This window comes from Ranitomeya imitator, chromosome 4 (assembly GCF_032444005.1).
Source record: "Ranitomeya imitator isolate aRanImi1 chromosome 4, aRanImi1.pri, whole genome shotgun sequence".
Lineage (NCBI taxonomy): Eukaryota > Metazoa > Chordata > Amphibia > Anura > Dendrobatidae > Ranitomeya > Ranitomeya imitator.
In genome coordinates, this window is record NC_091285.1 from 510509106 (window position 1) to 510525672 (window position 16567).

General features: G+C 48.7%; 1 protein-coding gene across 3 annotated transcripts in view; it reads left to right on the top strand.

Annotated features, from left to right (window-relative positions):
* Nucleotides 1-16567, top strand: part of GABPB1 (GA binding protein transcription factor subunit beta 1) — a 72495-nt gene that overhangs the window by 50804 nt on the left and 5124 nt on the right. For 2 of the 3 annotated variants that reach the window (XM_069766073.1, XM_069766074.1), the window contains exon 8: nucleotides 1320-1435. In XM_069766073.1, coding sequence (XP_069622174.1) covers nucleotides 1320-1435 — 116 coding nt within the window. Of the gene's footprint in view, nucleotides 1-1319; nucleotides 1436-5805; nucleotides 5906-16567 lie in introns of all 3 variants that reach the window. The other variant, XM_069766075.1, reaches the window with a different exon arrangement.

Below are 16567 nucleotides of genomic sequence, written 5' to 3' on the forward strand. Positions count from 1 at the left end.
TTCACAATATCCCACAGATTCTCTATGGGGTTCAGGTCAGGAGAGTTGGCAGGCCAATTGAGCACAGTAATACCATGGTCAGTAAACCATTTACCAGTGGTTTTGGCACTGTGAGCAGGTGCCAGGTCGTGCTGAAAAATGAAATCTTCATCTCCATAAAGCATTTCAGCCGATGGAAGCATGAAGTGCTCCAAAATCTCCTGATAGCTAGCTGCATTGACCCTGCCCTTGATGAAACACAGTGGACCAACACCAGCAGCTGACATGGCACCCCACACCATCACTGACTGTGGGTACTTGACACTGGACTTCAGGCATTTTGGCATTTCCTTCTCCCCAGTCTTCCTCCAGACTCTGGCACCTTGATTTCCGAATGACATGCAAAATTTGCTTTCATCAGAAAAAAGTACTTGGGACCACTTAGCAACAGTCCAGTGCTGCTTCTCTGTAGCTCAAAAGTGGCTTTACCTGGGGAATGCGGCACCTGTAGCCCATTTCCTGCACACGCCTGTGCACGGTGGCTCTGGATTTTTCCACAACAGACTCAGTCCACTGCTTCCTCAGGTTCCCCAAGGTCTGGAATCGGTCCTTCTCCACAATCTTCCTCAGGGTCCGGTCTCCTCTTCTCGTTGTACAGCGTTTTCTGCCACATTGTTTCCTTCCAACAGACTTACCATTGAGGTGCCTTGATACAGCACTCTGGGAACAGCCTATTTGTTGAGAAATTTCTTTCTGGGTCTTACCCTCTTGCTTGAGGGTGTCAATGATGGCCTTCTTGACATCTGTCAGGTCGCTAGTCTTACCCATGATGGGGGTTTTGAGTAATGAACCAGGCAGGGAGTTTATAAAAGCCTCAGGTATCTTTTGCATGTGTTTAGAGTTAATTAGTTGATTCAGAAGATTAGGGTAATAGGTCGTTTAGAGAACCTTTTCTTGATATGCTAATTTATTGAGACAGGTTTTTTGGGTTATCAGGAGTTGTATGCCAAAATCATCAGTATTAAAACAATAAAAGACCTGACAAATTTCAGTTGGTGGATAATGAATCTATAATATATGAAAGTTTAATTGTAATCATTACATTATGGTAAATAATGAAATTTAACACTATATGCTAATTTTTTGAGAAGGACCTGTATATAAATGGTTGGGATGAAAAAAGATGAATTAATTAAGTTATCATATATTAAAAATGATTGTGTTTTGTACATTTTGTATGTAGCACTAATCATAAGGGTTCCTGCAATTGAACAGCTTTACCCTTCAAACCATAGTCCAAAAATGTCCATTATTGAGTCTGCTTGTTTTTAATCTTATAGTATTGACGGTACCAGCAACTGACATTGCCGAAGAAACTGTAATTAGTGACGAGCCCCCTCCTAAAAGACAGTGCATTGAGATAATTGAAAATCGCATGGACTCCGCAGAGATCGAGGTAATGTCCAGTTCAGTTTTGGAATGTCCCTGTGATTCCTGATTTTGGGGTGTATGCTACTACAGTGGCGCAGTACAATTGCTAGCACTGTGCAGTTTTACTTTTCTGAGTATTACACATGAGGCTCCATGGAGTTAGTAGTTTACAGCCCTGTTATTGTTACTGTAGCCATCTCTTTAGAGGAAACTCATTTAATATACTATCAAGGGCTATGGGCACCTTTGAAATTAAAAAATATATATTTTTACCTACAATAATGCTATTTTATTATATATATATATATATATATATATATATATATATATATATATATATATATATATATATATATATATATATATATATATATATATATATATATATAATTTTTTTTTTTTTTTTTACTTTGAGGTAACCACTACATTTTTGTTTGCAATGTTTTGTTGCATTTTTTCAGTGCAGATTTGTCGCAAAACCTTAAAGGGAATCACCCCATTTTTCGCCAATAAGCTAAGCCCGCCGCCATCAGGGGTTTATCTACAGCATTCTTTAATGCTGTAGATAAGCCCCTGATGTAACCTGAAAGATAAGAAAAACAAGTTAATTACATTCACTGGTCCGATGGGCATCGCAGTCCGGTCCGGGGCCTCCCATCGTCATACGATAATGTCCTCTTCTTTGCTTCCTGTCGCATCTCCGGCGCAGGCGTACTTTGTCTGCCCTGTTGAGAGCAGCGTAAAGTACTGCAGTGCGCAGTCGCTGGGCCTCTCTGACCTTTCCCGGCGCCTTATCACTGCAGTACTTTGCTCTGCCCTCAACAGGGTAGACTAAGTACGCCTGCGCAGGGGCCGCGACAGGAAGCAAAGAAGAGGACGTCGTCGTATGAAGATGGGAGGCATCGGACCACGACGCCCATCGGACCGGACCACAGCGGGGCCGCCCCTGGGCAAGTATAATCTAACTTGTTTTTTCTTATCTTTCAGGTTACATCGGGGCTTATCTACAGCATTACACAATGCTGTAGATAAGCCCCTGATGGCGGTGGCCGCAGCTTATTGGCCAAAAATGGGGTGATAGATTCCCTTTAAGGGTTTCCTGATGCCAGCGCAGTGAATAAGAATCCTGAAGTGTCGTGCACACGTGGCTTATTTGTGACTTACAGATGTGGTGCAGATTTAAGTCTTCTGCATGTCAATTCTTTCAGTTCAGATATCTCCCATAATAACCTGCACCAAAAGCGTTTTTGCCACTGCATTTTTCTTGCCAAGAGGAAATGGTAGCAACGCCACAAAAGAGGTCTGAAAATTCTCCAAAAATTCAAAAATAAAGCTGAAAAGGGGCAGCACCGCTTACCTGCCCGGATCCGGACACACAAACCATGCCTACAGCATGTATGGCTTGAGGGTATGTGCACACTTAGATGGAACCTCTGCGGATTTTTCTGCACTTGTTTTGAGAAATCTGCAGGTAAAAGCACTGCGTTTTACCTGTGGATTTACCGCAGATTTTATGCAGTTTTGTGCGGATTCCACCTGCGGTTTTAGGCCATGTTCACACAGTGCGTTTTTTACCGCGGAACCGCGGCGGTTTTGCCGCTGCGGTTCCGCAGCTGTTTTCCATGCAGGGTACAGTACACTGTACCCTATGGAAAACAGGACACACTGTGCACATGGTCCGGAAATTGTAAAAAAAAAGCCGCGCTGAATAGCTCCCGGAAAAAAGAAGGAGCATGTCAATTCTTCTTCCTGAACCGCAGCGGTTCTGCACCCATAGACCTCCATTGTGAGGTCAAAATCGCAGTAAAACCCGCAGATCAAAAATATATCTGCGGGTTTTACTGCGATTTGATGTGCAGAACCGCTGCAGCAGGAAGTGCGGGGGAGCGGGCGGAAGTGCGTGGGCGGAGTGTGGCTGCCCCCCCGTGCTCCGATCCCGCCCCCCCGTGCTCCGATGCCCCCCCCGTGCTCCGATGCCCCCCCCCCAGTGCTCCGATGCCCCCCCCCCCGTGCCCTAATCTCCCCCCCTTATACTTACCCGGCGTCCCGGTGTCCGTCCGGCCGTCTTCTCCCTGGGCGCCGCCATCTTGCAAAATGGCGGGCGCATGCGCAGTGCGCCCGCCGAATCTGCCGGCCGGCAGATTCGCTCCAAAGTGCATTTTGATCACTGAGATAGGTTATATCTCAGTGATCAAAATTAAAAAAATAGTAAATGACACCCCCCCCACTTTGTCACCCCCATTGGTAGGGACAATAAAAAAAATTAAGAATTTTTTTTTTTTTTTTTTTCACTAAGGTTAGAATAGGGGTAGGGTTAGGGGTAGGGTTAGGGTTAGGGGTAGGGTTAGGGGTAGGGTTAGGGGTAGGGTTAGGGTTAGGGGTAGGGTTAGGGGTAGGGGTAGGGTTAGGGTATTTTCAGCCATTTTAGCCCTAAAAAGCTTCCTAGGAAACACACAGTAAAAAAAGGATAAAAAAACGCATCAAAAAACGCATCAAAAAACGCATCAAAAACGCATCAAAAAAGGACAAAAAAAGGACCTGCGTTTTCTGCCAAGAGCTGCAGTTTTTTAAAAAAACTGTCCTGAAAAAAAAAGGATGGAAATCTTGAACGTGTGAACATACCCTTACGCTTGCGGATTCCTATTATGGATCAGGTGTAAACCGCTGCGGAATCCGCACAAAGATTTGACATGCTGTAGAATAAACAATGCTACGTTTCCGTGCGGTGTTTTCCGCAGCATGTGCACTGTAGATTTTGTTTTCCATAGATTTACATGGTATTGTAAACTCATGGAAAACAGCAGCGTCAAAACATCTGTGGATCCACAGCAAAATCCGCAACGTGTGCACATACCCTGAAGGTACGTGCCAAGAGGGAAAAGAAATATTTGCAGAAATTTGTGCACCATTTCCTCTTGAAAATACAGCTGAAAAGGGGCAGCATTGCTTACCTGCCTAGGTCTCTGAACAAATGCACTACAGGATGCAGCCAGCCCATGTGGCAAAGATGTTGGCAACACAGGTGCAAAATACCAAATAGACAGCCACTCACAGCTTACCAATTCATGGAGGGGGTGACTGCTTAGTGTATGTTTGCACAATAGAGGCCTGTATAGAGCACTGTTCACATGCAGATAATGCATAGTGTCTGGCTCTCAGCAATACTATTCGATCAGGTGGGCTGGGCAGCCCGCTCTCAATACATCCCATGTACACACCCCTGTATACAAAACCCAGCGTGCTGGGCTTGGCTGCACCCTGAAAAATAAAGTGCACAAAACACACATAAATATGTGAAGTATTGGCTGATATTTTGGCCAAGATATGCAAGCTCGCAACCCAACGTCACGCTTGCGAGTCCTAACACTAAACTTGGTAGCAAAGCCACAAAAGAGGACTGAAAATCCTCCAAAATACAGGGGTGTGCACATAGGATGCATTTAGAGAGTGCTGGCCAGCCCGCCTGATCGAATAGTATGGGCGTGACTAATAGGCTGAGAACCAGACACTGTGCATTACCTGCATGTGAACAGTGCTCTATACAGGCCTCTTGTGCAAACATATACTAAGCAGTCACCCCCTCCATGAATTGGTAAGCTGTGAGTGGCTGTCCATTTAGTATTTTGCACCTGTGTTGCCAACATCTTTTCCACATGGGCTGGCTGCATCCTGTAGTGAATTTGTTCAGAGACCTGAGCAGGACAGCGATGATGCCCCTTTTCAGCTGTATTTTCAAGAGGAAATAGTGCACAAATTTCTGCACCAAATATTTATTTTCCCTCTTGGCACGTACCTTCAAGCCATACATGCGGTCTGTGTGTCCGGATCTGGCTGTTGTCAGTGGCAAGATCCCATTTACTGCCTTAGCTTCATTCCTGAACTGATCTTTCCTCCTACAGAGCCGCTGATGCCGTGGTGTGTGGGTCCCTCTCCCTCCAGCTTCTGCTGTGGGTGCTCCCCTCGGTCTCCACACTTATAATACCCCTGTCTATACTCAGATGCTGTACAGCCTTTGTCATCTCTGGTGGAAGGAAGGAGGAATAAGAGCAGTGTGCTGTTGGATCTATGTCACCGTCGGTAGTACAGCTGGTTATCTAATGAAATTGCACAAACTTGACACAACAAAATGAACAAAGTCTATGTAGAAAGCTGCTTAATTTCATATTTTAGAAACAAATGAACAAAAAAAAAATGAATTAGAGCAAAGGTGCCCATAGCTTTGAAAAATCACTTTGTTGACTGTTTTTATACTTTAATATGTGTAACATGCCAAGCGTATGTATTTTACTTGCGTCTCACTGAATTTATTGCTCTTGCTGCTAGTATTTTTATTTTTTTTTTTAAACCTTTTTTTAGTAGCTGCTATTTGACGATGTGTTCCTCTTTATTGTGCAGTCTGTGGAAGGAGGATACCTTATCAGATACAATATCTCTGATTTACCTCATCTCTGATTTTACCATTTACATGATGTGAAAGTGCCTTCAACTATCACAGGTGTGCGGTTCTTACCAATTTACCAGCACTTTTGGGTGTCACTTTCCAGTACTTCCACCATCTTTTTTGTTGTTGGATCTTTCTCTTCTATTATATTGATGCTGTTGTTATGCTTACATAAAGGAAGTTTATTATAAAAGTCCTGGGTCATTCCCTGATGACCGAAAAGTCCTTGTAGACGCAAATACTAGTATTCTGCAACCGTTATTTGTTCATTTACAGGACAGGGATAATCAAAATGTCATTCAGTCCTCCAGCATTGTGTTTATGCCATGACCACACTTTGGATTATTAATGAAATACTTTCATTTAATCTGCAGCCAGTGCTGGCCCCTTGGCAGTGTGTTTCCCTTCCTGAAGGTGTCAGGCTGTGATGTGAATGTGCCTTCTCCCAGTGTAAATGGATGGATGTGTCCACTTCTAACAATACAAAGAAAAAGTGCTATACGTCCATTAATTTACACTAGGAGAATCACATGTTTATTACCCAATTGCAGAAATGGACCTGAGTAGATCCGGTGAAAGGATTGCCAACAGGCGGTCCATTGGATATATATGATTAACAGGTGTTGTGTCCTTAACACAACGATCAAAGATGAAAGTCGGTCCTCCACCAGGGACACTAGCAATTTCCCTACGCGGAAATACTTTACTGACCTGTCTCTCAAATCTGCGTTATTCTGCCGTATGGAGCGTGACCACTACAGCCACAGGCTAGCTGATTTGTAAAATGTCCGGTACGGTCCATCTGAGCAAGTTCTTCTCATTGAAGCAGTAAGGAATGCTGATGTCCGCTCTGGGGCCTGTAGTATTGTACTTGCAGTGGTGGACTACAGGTCCTTCTCAAAAAATTAGCATATAGTGTTAAATTTCATTATTTACCATAATGTAATGATTACAATTAAACTTTCATATATTATAGATTCATTATCCACCAACTGAAATTTGTCAGGTCTTTTATTGTTTTAATACTGATGATTTTGGCATACAACTCCTGATAACCCAAAAAACCTGTCTCAATAAATTAGCATATTTCACCCATCCAATTAAATAAAAGTGTTTTTTAATAACAAACAAAAAAACCATCAAATAATAATGTTCAGTTATGCACTCAATACTTGGTCGGGAATCCTTTGGCAGAAATGACTGCTTCAATGCGGCGTGGCATGGAGGCAATCAGCCTGTGACACTGCTGAGATGTTATGGAGGCCCAGGATGCTTCAATAGCGGCCTTAAGCTCATCCAGAGTGTTGGGTCTTGCGTCTCTCAACTTTCTCTTCACAATATCCCACAGATTCTCTATGGGGTTCAGGTCAGGAGAGTTGGCAGGCCAATTGAGCACAGTAATACCATGGTCAGTAAACCATTTACCAGTGGTTTTGGCACTGTGAGCAGGTGCCAGGTCGTGCTGAAAAATGAAATCTTCATCTCCATAAAGCATTTCAGCCGATGGAAGCATGAAGTGCTCCAAAATCTCCTGATAGCTAGCTGCATTGACCCTGCCCTTGATGAAACACAGTGGACCAACACCAGCAGCTGACATGGCACCCCACACCATCACTGACTGTGGGTACTTGACACTGGACTTCAGGCATTTTGGCATTTCCTTCTCCCCAGTCTTCCTCCAGACTCTGGCACCTTGATTTCCGAATGACATGCAAAATTTGCTTTCATCAGAAAAAAGTACTTGGGACCACTTAGCAACAGTCCAGTGCTGCTTCTCTGTAGCTCAAAAGTGGCTTTACCTGGGGAATGCGGCACCTGTAGCCTATTTCCTGCACACGCCTGTGCACGGTGGCTCTGGATGTTTCCACACCAGACTCAGTCCACTGCTTCCTCTGGTTCCCCAAGGTCTGGAATCGGTCCTTCTCCACAATCTTCCTCAGGGTCCGGTCTCCTCTTCTCGTTGTACAGCGTTTCCTGCCACATTGTTTCCTTCCAACAGACTTACCATTGAGGTGCCTTGATACAGCACTCTGGGAACAGCCTATTTGTTGAGAAATTTCTTTCTGGGTCTTACCCTCTTGCTTGAGGGTGTCAATGATGGCCTTCTTGACATCTGTCAGGTCGCTAGTCTTACCCATGATGGGGGTTTTGAGTAATGAACCAGGCAGGGAGTTTATAAAAGCCTCAGGTATCTTTCTTTATCGCCTCTCATTGGGGGACACAGGAACCATGGGTGTATGCTGCTGCCACTAGGAGGCTGACACTATGCAAATAAAAAAGTTAGCTCCTCCTCTGCAGTGTACACCCCACCGACTGGCATTATACTCTTCAGTTTAGCTTAGTGTCAGTAGGAGGTGGACACGGGTCTTTCATTAGACCCTTATCTACCTCAATGTGCGTCGTTCCTTTTCAGGTTTCCGGAGGGATACAGGGTGAACAGTCACACCTGTACTCCCACATTATGGACTATGAGTACGGCGTGTACTGCCACCCCGTATCCTCATAGATCCCACAGCAGGACCAAGATCCTGGCACAGAAGCGTGCTCAGAAGTCCGGTCCTGGCTCCGTCCCCCACCCACTCGCCCACCAGAGCCTGTCGGTCGGAGGAGACGAGGACGTCCGTCACCACCTACACGGACGTCTAATACCTTCCACTTCTTAAGGTTAGTACCGACGGCGTGGGAAGTTAGGTGAGTATTTGTGCCCCTATCAGTTAGGGGGCCCTGTGGATCCCCTACGTTTCCTGCGCAGTTTTCCTTTTGAGCAGCGCGGTGCCTTACTGGCAGCCGCACTGCTATTTCTACGGCCGCACTTCTCCACCTGCGGCCGCACCTTTTTCCGAGACCCACCGATCTGGGTGACACTTAGGCCCCATTCCTTCCCTATCTTTGGGGGCCTTGATACCGACTGCGCAGTTTTCCACCGCGGCCGCGTTTTCACAGGCAGTCGCACTGCCTTACCTGCGGCCGCATCCTTTTAATCTTTGCGGCGCGGCCCCCTTCAGGCAGCCGCACCGTTTTCCCCGGCGGCCGTACCTTGGGAGGTGACGCGCGGCCGCGGTCCTATCCAGCGGCCGCCGGCTTCTAATACAGGCCCCGGCTCTTCCCGGGCCTACTTCTGGCGCCGGCATCGGCGCTCCCCCCTTTCCTGCGGCGGCTGCCGCGCCTATCAGCCGGGCGGCGCCCGCACTGTTTTTTGCGCCGCACCGCCGATTACCACCTTTTCGGCGGTCAGCGGCTTCTAATTTAGGCCCCGGCTTTCCCCGGGGCCTACTTCCGGTGACGCGCTCGCCCACTTCCGGTATCATCGGGCGGGCTTTCTCCCGCCCGACAAACTCCGCATTCTCCTCCCACCGGCGCCATCTCGTCTGGCTCCGCCCCTTCCTCCACGCCGCTGCTGGACGCTTAGGGCACGAGTCTCCTTCATTCTGCCACGCTCCTGCGCCGGGAAACTTCGCAGAGCGCTCGGTCCGGGGACGCAGCACGCCATCTGCGCCGGGGATCCACAGCATCTTCCTGCAGCTCCTGGTATCCGGGCTTTTCGTCTGCCGTGAGTAGCTCTGCACTGCAGACTGACACCCTCCTCTGCCCCACTGTCCCCTAACCTGCTGGCATTTTCTTCAGGGACCTCTTCAAAATGTCTAACTCTAAAGGGGGCCGCTCTCGTCCTCTGACTTCTTCATCTTCTGCCCTAGTCACCTACTTTGCATGTTCGTCCTGTAACAGCAAACTTCCCTCAGGTCAGTCCTCCCCGCTGTGTCAGTCCTGCAGCAACCCGATTGTTCCCACCGCCCAGGATCCCCCGGCTGTTCCGCCAGAGACTGACCCCCCCATCCCAGGCTGGGCCGCCTCTCTGTCACAATCGGTGGCGGATTTAACACGGGTATCTCAAACCCTGGTGTCCGCGCTGGATCGGTTACCCCTGCAGACCCCTGCCGTGGCCAGTGGGTCGCAGGAACCGCCGCCCGAGCCCTCCTTGATAAGCCACAAAAGGTCCAGACAGGAACGTCGGTCTGAGTCCTCTTCGCGCTCCATCTCGCCACTCGGCCCTCCCCTGCGGTCGGCATCTCCTCGACCCTCCTCCCCTGAGTCAGGCGAGGCACCCTCTGATGCGCCCTCGGAGGATATTTCGGAGCTGGATTCTAACCAAATCGCCACCATGAGGGAGATGGTCCAGAATCTCATTGTGGCAGTAAACCAATCTTGTGGCATAAATGATCCCTCTACGGCAGGGGTCCCCAACTCCAGTCCTCAAGGCCCACCAACAGGTCATGTTTTCAGGATTTCCTTTGCATTGCACAGGTGATGCAATTATTACCTGGGCAAGACTAAGGAAATCCTGAAAACATGACATGTTGGTGGGCCTTGAGGACTGGAGTTGGGGACCCCTGCTCTACGGAACCCGCAGATCAGGCGGTTTCGTTTAGACGGGCCAAACCACCTTCCAAGTTTTTTGCTCCTCATCCTGAATTCGAGGAAATCATGTCCAGAGAGAGAGAGAACCCCACTAGGCATTTTCAGAGGGGAAAACGCCTGGGTGTGCTATATCCCTTTTCTCCAGAAGTTACCGCCAATTGGACGGTCTCTCCCTCGGTGGATCCACCTGTGTCCAGGCTGTCCACCAACACGGTGCTTCCTCTGTCCGGCGGAGCATCTCTGAAGGACTCTAACGATAGGGCTATAGAATCCTTTGCGAAGTCAGCTTTTGAAGCGGCTGCAGCGGCCATATGCCCAGCTTTTGCTTCCACTTGGGTTTCTAAATCCATCTCCAAATGGGCCAAAGAACTCCGTCGAGGTATCCTGGACGGGGCGCCTCCCATGCAACTAGTGGAGCTTGCCAACCAGATTTCCCACGCCGGTGAATACCTGGTCTCTGCCTCCCTGGATGTCGCGTCTTGTGCGGTTCAGGCTTCCAGCAATGCCGTTGCCATCCGCCGCACCGTTTGGCTCAAGGCCTGGCAGGCGGATTTATCTTCTAAAAAGTCCCTCACTAGTCTGCCCTTCCAGGGCTCTCGTCTCTTTGGTTCCCAGCTGGATCAAATCATTAAGGACGCCACCGGGGGTACAAGTTCTCTTCTCCCCCAGGCTAAGCCTCGTCGCCCTCCTCCTAGACGGCAGTTTCGCTCTTTTCGGCCCTTTCTTCGCTTCGCTGCGTCAAACTCCTTTTCCCAGCAGCAACAGGGGCCACAGGCACGTCAGGAGAAGAAGGCGGTGTCCTTTAGGCCCACTCCGTCCTGGCGTCCTCGCTATTCCCAGGGTAGATCCTCCAGGCCCAGGACTGGAAGATCCACCTCGGCATGACTCTCGGCAAGACCCCAGCCCACCTCCCAGGTTGGGCGGCCGTCTTCTCTTCTTCAGGGACGTCTGGATTTCCGCAGTAGAGGACGCATGGGTCAGGGAAGTTGTATCCTCGGGATACAAGATAGAGTTCGCCTCCCGACCCAGGGATCGTTTCTTCCAATCCCGTCCTCCAAGAGATCCCGCTCTAGTTCCGGGCTTCTTCGCAGCCATCGCTTCTCTGCTCAAATCCGGGGTAATCGTTCCCGTCCCAGAAAAGGAACGGTTCACGGGTTTCTACTCGAACCTTTTTGTGGTACCGAAAAAAGACGGCAAGGTTCGCCCCATTCTGGACCTCAAATTGCTGAACAGGAGAGTTCGCCTGAGACACTTCAGGATGGAATCCCTTCGTTCAGTAATTGCTTCCATGGAGGCCCAGGAATTTCTATGCTCAATAGATATCCAGGACGCCTACCTCCATGTCCCGGTATTTCCCGGACATCACCGTTTCCTGCGCTTCGCAGTACAACAGGAACACTTTCAATTCGTCGCCCTGCCGTTCGGTCTCGCAACCGCTCCAAGGGTGTTCACGAAGATCATGGCGGCGCTGATGGCAATATTGAGAGTCAGAGGCCTGGTCCTATTTCCATACCTCGACGACATTCTCATCAAGGCTCCGTCCTTTGCTCAGGCCCACGAAAGCCTGTCCATTGTTCTCGACACCTTAGCCCGTTTCGGGTGGCTGGTCAACCGGAAGAAGTCCTGCCTTATTCCTTCTCAGCGCATCATCTTTCTGGGCATGCTTTTCGACACTCGTCAGAGCAGAGTCTTCCTTCCCAAGGACAAGAGATCCACTCTTTGTCGGGACATACGCTTGCTCCAGGGTCCTCGGCCTCCCTCCCTCCGATCGGCCATGAAGGTTTTGGGGAGGATGGTGGCTACCTTGGAAGCGATTCCCTTCGCCCAATTTCATTCGCGACCCCTTCAGCAAGCCATTCTGTCTCAGTGGGACAGGTCTGTCTTCTCCCTGGATCGGCCGATCAGGCTCTCTTCTCGGGTCAAGCGGTCCCTCAACTGGTGGCTGACGTCACCTCTCATCTCCCAGGGCAGGTCCTTCCTTCCAGTTCACTGGCAGGTGGTGACAACGGACGCCAGCCTGATCGGCTGGGGTGCGGTTTTTCGCCACCTGACGGTTCAGGGCCGTTGGTCGTTGCAGGAGTCAACTCTGCCAATCAATGTCCTCGAGATTCGGGCCATCTTTCTGTCCCTCCGCCACTGGGAAAGGATCCTCAGGGGCCTTCCAGTCCGGATCCAGAAGGACAACGCCACGGCTGTGGCGTATGTCAACCATCAGGGGGGGACCCGGAGCTCCTTGGCCCTTGCCGAGGTATCCAAGATCCTCCTTTGGGCAGAGGCAACGGTTCCGGTGATATCCGCGGTGCATATCCCCGGCGTGGACAACTGGGCCGCCGACTTCCTCAGCCGCGAGGGCCTCGCGGCAGGGGAATGGTCCTTGCATCCGGAGGTCTTCCATCAGATTTGCCTTCGATGGGGGACTCCGGATGTGGATCTCACGGCGTCTCGAATCAACAGGAAGGTTCCGCAGTTCGTCTCCAGGTCCCGCGATCCTCTCGGAGTGGACGTCGATGCTCTGGCCATTCCTTGGTCACAGTTCGAGCTGCCCTACCTGTTCCCACCCCTTCCATTACTTCCCAAGCTGTTGAAGAAAATCAAAGCGGAAGGGGTGCCGGTCATCCTGATCGCCCCGGATTGGCCCAGGAGAGCTTGGTTCGCGGAGCTCGTCAACCTTCTCGCGGACGCTCCCTGGCGCCTTCCAGACAGGCCCAATCTGCTGTCCCAGGGTCCGATCTGCCACCCGAATTCTCGGTCGCTCAGTTTAACGGCGTGGCTGTTGAGACCGCGGTTCTGAGAGCGTCCGGCCTCTCGGACCGGGTGATTCACACCATGATTCAGGCTCGGAAGCCTTCGTCTTCCAGGATCTACTACCGCACCTGGAAGGCTTACTTCCGTTGGTGCGAGTCCAACCGCGTTCCGCCTATGGTTTTTTCCCTGCCTTCTCTTTTGGCCTTCCTTCAGGCAGGACTGGATTCAGGCCTGGCGCTTAGCTCCCTGAAGGGTCAGGTCTCTGCGCTTTCCATCCTCTTTCAGAAGACCTTGGCCTCTCGGCCACAAGTTAAGACCTTCTTTCAAGGGGTAGCCCATGCTGTCCCGCCGTACAGGGCCCCTGTGGAGGCATGGGACTTAAACCTGGTACTGGACGTTCTGAGGGTTTCCCCCTTTGAACCTCTTAGGGAGATTCCTCTATCAGTTCTATCTTGGAAGGTGACCTTTCTTGTGGCCATCACGTCTATTCGCCGCGTTTCCGAGTTGGCGGCCCTGTCTTGCCGCCCTCCGTTTTTGGTCATTCACCAGGACAAGGTGGTCTTCCGGCTCCCACCTTCCTTTCTTCCTAAGGTGGTTTCCACCTTCCACCTCAACGAGGACATCGTTCTACCTTCCTTTTGTCCAGTTCCGACTCATCCTCTGGAGCGATCATTGAACAAGCTGGACCTCGTCAGGGCAGTGAGGATCTATCTGGACAGAACGTCCACTTTCCGGAAGACGGATTCCTTTTTCGTCATTCCTGATGGCACGCGCAGAGGCCAACCGGCTTCTAAAGCGACTATTGCTCGCTGGATCAGATTGGCAATTTTGGAGGCTTACCGGGTCAAGAACGGAGTGCCCCCTCCTGGGATTAAGGCTCACTCTACCCGAGCAGTCGGCGCCTCCTGGGCGGTGCACCACAGGGCTTCCGCCTTACAGCTTTGCAAAGTGGCAACTTGGTCTTCCATCCACACGTTCGCCAAATTTTACAAGGTCCATACCTACGCTTCGGCGGACGCCGGCCTAGGCAGAAGGATCTTGCAGGCGGCAGTGGTGAGTCCTCTGACCTGATGGAAGTCTGTCTTTCCCACCCGTGGGACTGCTTTGGGACGTCCCATGGTTCCTGTGTCCCCCAATGAGAGGCGATAAAGAAAACAGGATTTTTGGTTGCTTACCGTAAAATCTGTTTCTTGAAGCCTCCATTGGGGGACACAGCTCCCTCCCAATGTTTCTGTTATCTGTTTTATGACTGTTCTCACGTTTACAGTTCTCAAGTTTGTGGTTATGGTTTTTCAACCTTGTTCTTTTCTCCTACTGCTTTCTCACTAACTGAAGAGTATAATGCCAGTCGGTGGGGTGTACACTGCAGAGGAGGAGCTAACTTTTTTATTTGCATAGTGTCAGCCTCCTAGTGGCAGCAGCATACACCCATGGTTCCTGTGTCCCCCAATGGAGGCTTCAAGAAACAGATTTTACGGTAAGCAACCAAAAATCCTGTTTTTGCATGTGTTTAGAGTTAATTAGTTGATTCAGAAGATTAGGGTAATAGGTCGTTTAGAGAACCTTTTCTTGATATGCTAATTTATTGAGACAGGTTTTTTGGGTTATCAGGAGTTGTATGCCAAAATCATCAGTATTAAAACAATAAAAGACCTGACAAATTTCAGTTGGTGGATAATGAATCTATAATATATGAAAGTTTAATTGTAATCATTACATTATTGTAAATAATGAAATTTAACACTATATGCTAATTTTTTGAGAAGGACCTGTATAATGCAAGCAGTGACGGAGTCAGTAAAGATGAGTAATACTGTAGATGAAGTTCAGTGGTGACAGTGCAGAACTACCTACATGCACAGGGTCATGTCAGGGGTTATGGGCTTGTGAAGAGGAGCAGCACACATCAGAAACATCAGTAATTGCCTGCTGCAGCGTGTACAATCTCTCCTTACACAGTTAGCCATTCTTTTCAGCTCCTTGGACCTCTTTTTTTGAGGGTTATGTACAGTGAACTTCCTTATGTTGGATTTCAGCATGGCCAGTACTTGGTTCTCGTGTGAAAAAGATGTTTGGCAGCAACTCATTCTAGTCTCCATATTAACAAAAAAAACATTTTGGGCTATTAGCCAATTGCTAGGTCTATTGTCAATAAATCCCATTAATAGATCTGGCCATATTTAGTGATGATTGGTCATATAGCAAGTTAATCATCACTCACTTGCTATTAGGCTGCTAAGCTCAGGAACACGGGATACCTGCAATTAGTAGATGGAAAAGCTGTAGCAGTGTACCAAATGGCGCTGGCGTAATTGGGGGTTTCCTTCAGGCGCTTGAAGAAATTGCTACCGCTCTTTATACCTCCCCGTGTCAATACTATGTGTCCTCGCCAGCGCTGCTGTTGGTGCCACGAAGTGGCGCAGGTAGTCAGCCCTCGTCCCCTCCAGGTTGCAGTCTTCCCTCTGTTCCAATCAAGTCTTACATTGAGGCTCTTCTTGGCGAGGCCAATCCTGTTTTTTGTATAAACTGTTAATATGAAAAAAAAATGAAACTTGATTATTCATGGTGTTGTATAAGGGATGTTGCTTTCTTAGGCTGCTTTCACACATCAGTTTTTTGCCTTTAGGCTCAATCCGATGAATTTAAAAAAAACATCCGACGAATGATACCGCCGGATCCGTTTTTTCCCCATAGACTTGTATTAGCGACGGATTGCGCCAAATGGCCACACGTTACATCCGTCATTCATACAAAGTTACGTTTTTTGTCTCCGGCGAAAAACCGGACAGCGACAGATCCGGCGTTTGCTACAATGGAACCCTATGGCGTCGGATCCGTCAAATGACGGAATCCGTCACCGGATTCCGTTTTTTGAAACTGAGCATGCTCCAATTTTTGGAGGATCTAATTGGCTGGATCAGCTAGTCGGATCCGTCGAAAAAAATGAATCAGTTTTTCGCAATCTTAGACGGATACGTTTTTTTCAACATTCGACGGATTGTGCCGGAACGGCAAATAACTGATGTGTGAAAGCAGCCGTACAGTGGCACAAAATCTTCTGTTTCAGATTACATTCACATTTTTTCGCCTTTAAGATTTATGACACTATATGCTCCAGGCATATTTATGAGACAGGGCTGTGATGAACACACCTAGTATCCATCACCAGCATAGTACCCATGATCTTGGCTTATGCTTACAAGATGAGTTTTTCAATAGCTTTTCATGACTTATCCGGTACACTGATTCATTACTAAAATTTAAGAGGGGACTGGATGCCTTTCTTGAAAAGTATAATGTTACAGGTTATATATACTAGATTCCTTGATAGGGCGTTGATCCAGGGAACTAGTCTGATTGCCGTATGTGGAGTCAGGAAATAATTTTTTTCCCCAATGTGGAGCTTACTCTTTGCCACATGTTTTTTTTTTGCCTTCCTCTGGATCAACATGTTAGGGCATGTTAGGTTAGGCTATGGGTTGAACTAGATGGATTTAGGCTACTTTCACACTTGCGTCATGTGGCATCTGTCGCAATCTGTCGTTTTGGACAAAA